The sequence below is a fragment of the Cebus imitator genome, unplaced genomic scaffold (genome assembly GCF_001604975.1).
Source record: "Cebus imitator isolate Cc_AM_T3 unplaced genomic scaffold, Cebus_imitator-1.0 Scaffold145, whole genome shotgun sequence".
In the NCBI taxonomy this organism is placed as follows: Eukaryota; Metazoa; Chordata; class Mammalia; order Primates; family Cebidae; genus Cebus; species Cebus imitator.
Genome location: NW_016107460.1, coordinates 7,909,386 through 7,919,871, shown reverse-complemented (window position 1 = coordinate 7,919,871; position 10,486 = coordinate 7,909,386). Strand labels below are relative to the sequence as shown.

The 10,486-nt window shown below is 48.5% G+C and overlaps 1 protein-coding gene across 17 annotated transcripts in view; it reads left to right on the top strand.

Annotated features, from left to right (window-relative positions):
• Window positions 1–10,486, top strand: part of NPHP4 (nephrocystin 4) — a 138,001-nt gene that overhangs the window by 59,168 nt on the left and 68,347 nt on the right. For all 17 annotated transcript variants that reach the window (XM_037743541.1, XM_037743547.1, XM_037743540.1 and 14 more), the window contains one exon: window positions 8,491–8,673. In XM_037743541.1, coding sequence (XP_037599469.1) covers window positions 8,491–8,673 — 183 coding nt within the window. The remainder of the gene's footprint in view (window positions 1–8,490; window positions 8,674–10,486) is intronic.

Here is a 10,486-nt window from a genome sequence, read left to right as displayed (position 1 = left end):
TGTGAGGGATGGATCTGATTTTATCTTTTCCCAGTGGCCATCTGGTCCCACTAGCCCTTACTCAGAAGTCCCCCTTTGCCACAGTGACTTAAGGTCCATCTTCATCACACACTCCGTCTCTGTGGTTAGCACATCTGTGTCTGGATTTTCACTCTATTTCATGGGCTGTCCTGTACCATGTACCATGGCCATACTGTTTTAATCTTTGAGGCTGTGTTGTGTGTTTTAGCATTTGGCAAGTTCAGCGTTTCTTTTCCTTCCTTTTCTAGCTTTTCTTGCATGTTTATTTTTCTGGATGAACTTTAGTATCAAGAGGTCTAGCTCCTTAAAAATGCTGATTGACATTTTAAAAATTGGGATTGCAGTAAATTTATGATTGAATTTAAGAGATAATTTTACATCTTATGGATGTTTAGTTGCCCTAACCAAGAATGGGCTGTCTTTCCATTTGTTCATGTCTACTTTTGTGTCTTTCAGGAGTGATTTAAAAAATGATTTTACATGAAAAAAAAAGAAAAAATGGTTTGACAATGTAGATTTTTAACAGTTCTTACTAAATTTTTTCATAGGTATTTAATTTTTTTGCTGCTGTTGTAAATGGGATGTTTTCTTTCATTATATTATCTAAATTACCACTGTGTTTTTTTTTATTTTGTTCTCGTGGACAGTCATTATTATTATTTAAATCATTTTACCAGCATTTTATATAGCTCTTATTATATGCCGCATGCTGTCTTTAAAATTAAATTTTGTATTTTGAGGTAATCATAGATTCATACTGCAGTTATGAAGAGTAAAGCAGGGAGCTCTGTGTCTTCTTTCCTTGGTTGCTCCAGACGTAGTCTGTTTTCTGCTGCTGTAACAGAAAACCACAGACTGGGTCATTTATGGTGAATAGAATTTATTGGCTCATGGTTGTGGAGGATGGGAAGTCCAAGATCAAGGTGCCGGCATCTGCGGCATCTGGCAAGGGCCTTCTTGTTGCGTCACTCCCTGGGGAAAGGGCAAAGAGAGGGTGAGAGAGAAAGGGGGGCCGAACTGACCCTTGTATAAGGGGTCCACTCCCGAGATAGTGGCATTCATCCATTTGCTCCACCCTCACGGCCTCACCACCTCTCATGAGGCTCCACCTCCCAACACTGGTGCCTTGGGGATTAAATTTCTAACACATGCCTTTTGGGGGACGAGTTCAAACTGTAGCACCCCAAATGTTGCACTCTCTTTTGATGAGCATTAGTTCTGATTTGAAATCTAGCTGGCCAGCTTTTTCTTGCATGTGCAGTGCTTTCTAAGTCCTTTCTGCCCGTCCCAGGGCAGGTAGCTCTTCTCCGTCCCTCTGCAGGCCCCGCCTCATCCTCTGGCGTCCTCCTCCCTCCTTCTGTGCCCTGGGGTCCCAGTGGGGATGTGGCTGTGGACAGCATTGGGCTAACTTCTTCCCCTGCTGGTGGCCCGTAATGAAAGAAAGCTTCCTGCTCCCAGGGTCACTAGATCCGAGCTCATAGACACACGATCTCACAGTGGGCCTGGGGCCAGCCTCACGTGGGCCCCTTTCCTGGCATAGTCACTGGCATTGTCATTTGATTATTATAAAGGGGGTTTCCTGTTGCCCTGCTGTGTGGTGGAGCTGGGGGTTGCTGCCTGGAGCCAGGCCTCGTGGAAGGTCAGTGCCCATTGCAACAGATGCTGGCCCCTGAATCTGAGCCCAGTGGTCATTGGCCCTGTGAGACACAGTGAGGGCAGGGAAGGAAGTGGAGCTGGGGTGAGAAGGGGAGGCCCTGTGGTGCCCACGTGCCTGCCGCTGGCCCCAGAGTAGGCTCAGATGGCAGAGAGCTTCACACCTGCCCAACCCAGGCCCCGCAGTGCCCACGTGCCCCCTGCTGAGCCCCAGACTGCTCCAGAGGGCGGGGAGCTGCACACCTGCCCAACCCAGGCCATGGCTCCAAATGTGTGACAGTTTTGCCGTTGCTTCTTTTAGTCATTCTCAAGTTGATGCTTGTTTTGCAGAGGACCTAGATTTGATGAACCCGTTAGCCTGTGTGAAGCGCTCCACCAGCTTATGGGCATTTCTTTAAAACCATACCTCAGTGTTTTCATTATTCGTGTATGTTTTGAAAAATAATTGCTGCACTTAGTAGAGTAAAATGAAAAGGTTGCCTGTTAGCCCCTTTCCAGTTTGCCCTGAGAACACTGTGGCGGCACCTGTGGCTGCAGTGATTTTTCCTAAGGTCGTTGTGCCGTGAAGTATTTCACTTTTATGATTATTTTCACATCGCTCCAGAATATTGACTTTGGAAACAGAAGATATCATTCTATTTATAGCATTCTGTGTTTAGTAGTGGTATTTCCATTTACAAAATACAGTAATTTTCCGTCACTGGAAATGTCAAATCCTGGAAAACACAGCTTTCCTACGGGTGATGGTAACATCATTCTCGAACTGTTGTTGGCTGAAGATTTGTTTGATGAATCCGATTTTTCCAAAATAGACAATTCTGATGATTCAGACGATTCTGATGTTCTGTGTAGAAATAATTCCAAGAACAGTTTTTATATTTTATTATCACATTGAAAATCAGATTTGCTTCAGCCTTAAAGAGCGTGCTTATGTAAAATTAAATGAGTGCTGGCAGCCAGCTGCACTTTGTTTTCGGGAAAAGGGTTAATTGTCACTGGCTTTTAAATGGCAGTGCTCTGCCTGTGCCATAGCGGGTGGAGGAGAGGACTTTAACCGCCGGCGGTTAGGTTTCCTCTCCCGCAGGAGTGCCTGGGAGCCACTGCTGGGTTTGCTCTCCATCTCGTTTGGACTCGGTTCCGCATGTCCTGGATCCGCATGTCCTGGATCCGTTTTGAGAACTGAATAATTTCAGGTTGATGGCACCTGGCTTGTGAACCTCTGCTGTTGCTGGCAGTGGCTGTGCCTGTGTTGTGACCTCAGAGCTCCCGGTTCTTTCTGCTTCTTGGCGAGGAGGGAGAGGTGCCAGCATGGCCTGGCTGCCTGACTGTTGCCCCCAACTCTTCACCTGGTGGGGCTCCATCTCTCAGGTCCTGTGAAGCTTGTCTCAAGGGCCACAAGCCCCGTGTCCTTGAGGGAGAATGCCGCCCAGTGGGCAAGTCATCGGGAAGGACTTGCCCTCCGCCTGCGGCCTGAGCTCTGACTTCCGGAGCCGCCTGTGCCTGTGTGATCATGACGCTGGGGGACACCTGGCTCCACTTCTGAGGATGCTCCTGCATCTGTGCCTCCTGTCGTGTGCGGCTCGTTGCTCTGTTTCCTGTGCCTGCGTGGTGGTTATTTCACAGGACGGGAGCTGGTGCACGGGGTGGATGGCGCCTGCGAGGGGTCAGCCCTGTCCCCACCGTGGCTCTCACACCACATGAGTGTGACTGTGCTTGTTCCCAGTCCAGGACCTGAGCTGTTTTCTCCACAGTTACCTTGGGCCTCCCTGTCTCCTTTGCCTGAGGAATTATATACCTAAATTTCTCTCTTTTCTTTCTTTCCTCTGTGATTTGTGTGATTCTGGGAACATTCAGAGATGTTTTGATGCAGTAGTTTGTGTTTTTAAAATTTGTCCTCAGCCAAGTGCCACATGTTACGCCCATCGAGGTGGCAGTTCCTCTGGGCATAGCTCTGTTTGGAAACGGCCTCACGGCACTCGGAGCCCGAATACACTGCTTGGCAGGGCACCACACCCAGTTATTGCCCAGAGAGTGGCCACCATCCCCTTCAGCTGTGCATTCCCAGGCCCTGGGGCTGGAGGTCCCAGCAGAACCAGGCCCAGGGCTAGAGGCTGGGTGCCCAGGCAGGAGTGAAAAGGTCTCCCTGAAAATCTAAAGAAAATGAAGCTCATGAAGTAATGTGATGTTTTCACCTTTGTCTAAGTGAGTTCAAGTTGATCTGAGGACAGAAGGCATCAAGGGCCTGTATGACTTTCCAGTGGCTGCTGTGACAAAGTGCCACACCCTCCATGGCTCAAAGCAACAGAAATGTGTGCTCTCACAGCTCTGAGGCCACAGCTCCACAATCTGCTCTGCTGGCAATGCCCAGGTATGATAGGGCTGAGTTCCTCCTGGGAAACCCCCAGGTTAGAGCGGGGCCAAGCTCCTTCCTCGGAGACTCTGGGGGATGGGGCCTCCCTGCCTCTTGTTGGTTTTGGGGCTCCTAGCTGTCCTTGGCTTGTGGCCACATTACTCCATTCTCTGCCGCCTTGTCACATGGCGTCTGTCTCCGTCGCAAGTCTCTCTCTCCTCTGCCGCTACAAGGATGCTTGCCATAGGAGTTAGGGCCGGTCTGGGTAATGAAGGGTGATCTCATCCCCCAATACTGTGTTTAGTCACACCTGCAAAGACCCTTGTTTCCAATAAAGCCACAGACACAGTTTCTAGGGATTGGGCTGAGAGCATCTTTTTGGAGGTCACATTCAGCCCACCACAGGGCATCTGGTTTGTAGCATTTCCAGAGGCCAAGGGTCTGTTTTTTGGTCAAAGCAGGTGTGGCACTTCTGTTCCATGACACAAACTGGCTCATAGTCTACGTATATTCTTCTTTTGTCTTTTGTATATTGTGTATTTGTACTTTATATTTTGTGTTGTTACATTTAAAAAGTCTAAAGGGGCCGGTTGCGGTGGCGCACACCTGTAATCACAGCACTTTGGGAAGCCAAGGTATGGGCCGATCACGAGGTCAAGAGATGGAGACCATCCTGGTCAACATGGTGAAACCCCATCTCTACTAAAAATACAAAAAAATTAGCTGGGTATGGTGGCGGGCACCTGTAATCTCAGCTACTTAGGAGGCTGAGGCAGGAGAATCGCTTGAACCTGGGAGGTGAAGGTTGCAGTGAGCCGAGATTGCGCCACTGCACTCTAGCCTGGGCGACAGAGTGAGACTCCCATCTCAAAAAAAAAAAAAAGTCTAAATGGGAGCAATTCAGTGTATTTGGGACTTTGTTTTTCTTTTCAGTTTGTGTGAGTTGAAACCCAAGCTGGGCAGGAAAAGAAGTGATGAAGTAGCGGATGTCATCTCAGGCACTGGAATCCGCAGGCAGCAGGGATGTTAGACCCACTCTCACTCTGCTTGTGCGCTTGGCCTTCTCTGCAGAGCCAGGCGTTTTTTGGGTTGTTCCTTTCTACGGGTCCCTCTGGGCTGGCAGTGAGCAAGTGTGGGCAAATACATGGCCACTGGTTTCCCACCAGGCCCCCGTTATCCTGTTGAAGTCTCAGAAAGTGATTAATAACTCGCCACACACATTTGTTGTTGTTGTTAAAGCTGTTAAACAAAAAAGTGAGGAAAAAAGGATGTTCATGTAACTGACCAATACTTTGCACAGAGGAGATCATCTATTGATGGAGAACCAAAATGGACTGTGAAATTGGAAAATTAGATATTGGAATCACTTATTAGAAGTTGTACAAATAGCATGAAAGCGTGGATACATATTTTATTTTGTTTTTGATCCTGTAATAATAAACTTCTGTATTTTATGATCATAACTGTTTACAAAAGTAGTCTAGACATTGTTGAATCCTTATAGTGACAAGTTTTCCTAATACATTTATAGTAATTTGACTTTTTGTTGTTGTTGAGCTGGAGTCTCACTCTGTCGCCCAGGCTGGAGTGCACTGGTGTGATCTTGGCTCCCTGAGCCTCGTCCTTCCAGGTTGAAGTGATTCTCTGCCTCAGCCTCTTGAGTAGCTGGGATTACAGGTGCCTGCCACCATGCCCAGCTGATTTTTGTATTTTCAGTAGAGATGGGATTTTACCATGTCGGCTACGCTGGTCTTGAACTCCTGACCTCAGGTGATCCACTTGCCTCGGCCTACCAAAGTGCTGGGATTACAGTCGTGAGCTACTGTGCCTGGCTGTAATTTGATTTTTAAAAAGCAGTGGAGTTATAATCACCATGTCATTGGTATGCTATAGTTGCTCAGCACTGTTTTATAATCTGTCATCAGCTAACTGGACGGGGAACAGGCAGACATTGTTTTTGTATTTGGCAAATGTTGAAAGTGTGGCTTGGAGTCATGTGCTTCCATGTCTTACTTTTCTGATTCTTTCTTTGTCCTTCCATGGTATGGATTTTTTCTCACTGCATTGCCAGGGGCCAGCCAAATCCTTGCTCACCCAGTGACGGGGCGTGAATGTTACCATTTCCTGGCCCATGATCCAGAATTTTAGCTGCAACAGAGGGCTCTGCAGGAGTGGGTAGTTTGAGGTCCGATTGTGATGGGAAAAGAGATTAATGCGAAACAAGATGCTGATTCTCAATTTGTAGGATATAGCAGGACGGGATATCATCTGGCAGAAGCAGTCTGGAAGAGGCTGACTTGGAAGAATCAAGAACTGTTTTTTTTTTCTTCTGTATTCAGATCTGTTCATGTATGAACTTGGCTGTGGGTTAGCCTAGTATAGACCAGGGGGCCGTCTGTGCCCAGATTCCAGAGGCCTTGTGTGCATGCATACGTGCGGGATCTATGTGGGACCTGAGTGGAGTCTGGGCAGTGACATTGGTGTGGCTGTTCCCACTGGCATGTCCAGCCACATAAGCAAAGTTCGTTAGGACCCCTGGCCACCACCACTGGAGTCTTGCGTCCTCCTTGGCTCCCGGGCCAGCACAAGTTCGTGGATCCCCTGGGTATCTTTCTGGTGGATCCTGCGCTCTACCCATCCCAGGCACGGGGTGGGCTTCCATTCGTCACCAAGAGTGGGACGTGTCCTCCTTCCAGGCCACCCCCTCACTGTGACCATGGCTGTGTTTGTGACGCTGCCTGGGTTCACGCCCTCAGGCAGCAGTGTTAAGTGGGATACCCTTGGCTGCCTTAGCAAGCCCGGGACTGGGAGCAGTGGGCAGTCGCCCCATCTTACTTTCGTCGCCCCCAAAGGCTGCAGCCGTCTCTGTTAGCCGGGGTTGGGGAGAAGCCGCAAGAAGTGGAGCACTGTGTTCATGGCTCAGTCACCACCTCCTGCTTGGGGGTTGTTTCTTCTGCGCACGGGATACTGAGGCTGCAAGTCCTGGATGGAAGCAGGCTGCTGTCCCTCCTCCTTCTGGGGTGTTCCAGAGGCTTTGGTCTGGGCAGCACTCTGCAGCACTCACTGGTCAGTGCAGCTGTGCTCTTGGGAGTGGAAAGACTCTAACCGAGGGTCCCAGTCGGACCTGCTTTGCCTGTACCCCACGGGCCCCTGGCTGACGGTCAGCTTCCCTGGTGATGTATGCTCCACCCACCAGGGGAGCCTGCAGGATCTGCAGGCAGGACCTCGGTCCAGAGCTGATCGTCTCTGGAGACCTCTCCGGCAAGGTGGCTCTGCTGAACTTTGGGGTAGGAAAAAAGAAAAAAATTTGAGAAAAAAAAGAAAGTGGCAAACCACAAGTCTCATTCCCCACCTGAGTGGGATTTTAGTCCTTGCCAAAGAGTTGGAGTTCAGCTTTATTCCTACTTCTTTTTAAATAAATGGATGAAACTTTGTCATTTTAAAACTCTTTACTCAGTCAAGCCCTGAAACCATGTTTGTGAAAATGACTTTTTTTTTTTTTTTTTTGAGACGGAGTTTCGCTCTTGTTACCCAGGCTGGAGTGCAATGGCCCGATCTCGGCTCACCGCAACCTCCGCCTCCTGGGTTCAGGCAATTCTCCTGCCTCAGCCTCCTGAGTAGCTGGGATTACAGGCACGCACCACCATGCCCAGCTAATGTTTTGTATTTTTAGTAGAGACGGGGTTTCACCATATTGACCAGGATGGTCTCGATCTCTTGACCTCGTGATCCACCCGCCTCGGCCTCCCAAAGTGCTGGGATTACAGGCTTGAGCCACTGTGCCCGGCCTGTGAAAATGACTTTAACGTGGTTGTAACCCAAGGGTTTTCTTAGTGTCCTCATTCCTCCCATTTGGCCAGCCATGTAGAAGGAGAAAGAAGGAACAATGCCTAGAATTTGACCTGATTGAGTTCCCAGTTTCATGACAGCTGCATATATGAAATATTCTATTGTAAGCTGGAGCTTTGTGGAGAAAATATGTGCAAATAACCCTGAATTGAATATACATGTGCATTCTTTATTGTTTTACCAAGTTTCTGATTAGGAATTCAAAGTACTGTTCCTAGTATTCTCGTGATGGATTTGAGTTGGTGTTGGCAAGGTACAGAGTGTTTACAAACCTATGGAAAAATCCTTATGGGAACAGGGGGTCATAAAACAGTGCTGGTTTCCAAGGGGGAAACCATCGCTACCTTGGGCCAGAAAAGGAGACCATGGGTGGGCAGGGTCCAGGTTGGGTTGGTGGGGTCACGTAACTGAAGGCTGTCTGCGCCTTACTGTCTGCACTGTGGAGGCCACGTCCTCCTCCTGCCCCAGTTCCTTTTGTAAAATGCAACTGACCGTCCCTGCCCCTTGCTACACTGAGCTCTAGTTGAATTTTACATGTGAGAAAGCACTGTTGATTTCCCCTCTCCAGGTGGCATCTGTGATAACTCATACATTGATGTGCTTTGTTTTAATTCTAGGCAGCTTCGGCCACCTCTCTGTCCAAGCTGGCGTGCATGCACATGGTCCGCTGGGCTGTTTGGAACCCCTTGCTGGAAGCTGATTCTGGAAGGGTGACGCTGCCTCTGCAGGGTGGGATCCAGCCCAACCCCTCGCACTGTCTGGTCTACAAGGTCCCCTCAGCCAGCATGAGCTCTGAAGAGGTAAATTGTTAGGTATTTCTTATGCTTCTCTGGTGAGCTTCTAGCAAGTTCATTCATTTTCAGAAGCAAAAGTTCACAAATACGTTTGCAGATGTTTCATTTACAGAATTTTTTCATGTCATGGGTATGCCTTTAAAAAGATTAGTATGACCTTTTTATGTAAACCTGCCAAGGCCATTTTTATTGTGGGTTTTATCCCTGTTCGCATACTGACTTCATGGGATGACTTGGCGAACCTCCAGCTGACGTGTACACACCTTGCAGCGAGATTCATTTCTGTGCCATGTGCGTTTGGTGCATTGGAGCTTGGGCCTTGCGTGGCCTTTGCCGGTGGGTATTTTGGTGGACGAGTGCTGAGGTGGGAGCCAGTTCTGGGTTCCAGCCCTGGCTTATCTTTGTGACTTATCGCTAATGCTTCCTGGACCTCAGGTGTGTACAAAGGGGTAGGACCACAGCAGAGACTCTCAGGTTTTTAAAAAAATTCTGAAATGAAATGTTCTCTGCACCCCAATTTAAGAAGTAAAGAAAAGTAGAGCAGAGTGGGGTTGAGGCATGTGTGAGGGTCCCACCCCCAGCCTTCTTGGCCCCATTGGTGGCCTTGGAGGATGGTTAGTGGTGACCCAGGGCACCACAGACGCAGTGCAAATCCCTGCTCTGCAGATGGCTGGAGTCCAGTGGGCTCTCCGAGGCGTGGCGGCATTTCTGCTGGGGTCTGCTCTTTGGCCGCCTCTCACCTTCCTCAAACACGTCGTTTCAGCAGTGCCAGCAGGAGCTTTTCAGTACTCAGGTGTCTCATTTTTCTAGGGTAACAGGACTGTGCCTGTTATTTCAGTTTGTCAACTCAGTGCTGACTCCAGTGACAGATAATGTGTTCAGTGTTGTTATTTATGATTTGGGTAATGCTTGGGAGACCTGAATAAGAGAACAGCTGATTGTGCAGCTTTTCTTCCTATAAGGAATGTCTCTCCTGATGGGACCATATTTTGCTGCACTCCCACATGGTCTAGTTTGAGCCCTTATTATAAAATTGCTGTTAGAAATCCTGAAGCCGTTACCATCTTCCCCTCCATGCCACTCCCGCGTCCTCGCCTCCCTCCTTGTCTCTTCTCTTCTCTTTCTCCTTGTCTCCACTCCTCCCCTCTCCTCCCATTTGGATAAGTACATAAATAAATATTTATTCTGTTTATTTTAGGTCTATCATGCCATCAAATTGCCCTTACTTTTTAAATGTGTAAACTATATTGGGGCATGAATGTTTTGAAGGTTTACTATCTTAAGGACACAAATGTATCAAATTTTGCCATTTTCCACAAGGAGTACCACTTCCAAATCAGGGTTTTTGACCTCAGCTCTGTTGACATTTGGGCCAGATAACTCTCTGTATGAGGCCATCCTGTGCGCTAGCGGATGCTGAGCAGTATTCCTGGCCTCTGTTCCCTGGGTGCCAGCAACATCTCCCTACCTGTGACAGCCCTAAATGCCTACAGACTGTGCCAGATGTTTCCTGGGGGGTAAAATTGCCCCGATTGAGTGCCCCCACTCTAAACTGATGTAATTAACTAAAGCAGTGAACTAACCCTGGCCACAAACTCGATTCCCTTTCCTGCCCTGCGAAGGCACTCCTTTGCTTCTGCCTGAGTGTCCTGCATGGCGGTGCCAGCCCCTCTCACGTCAGGTCAGTTAGAAGCCTAGGTGTGCCTATCTCTGCCGCTGCACCAGCCCATTCTTTATCTCACTCAGTCGTTCATCACTCAGTGAACTTGTATAGAGCACCTACACGTACTCTAAGAAAAAACATCCCTGATCCCATGAC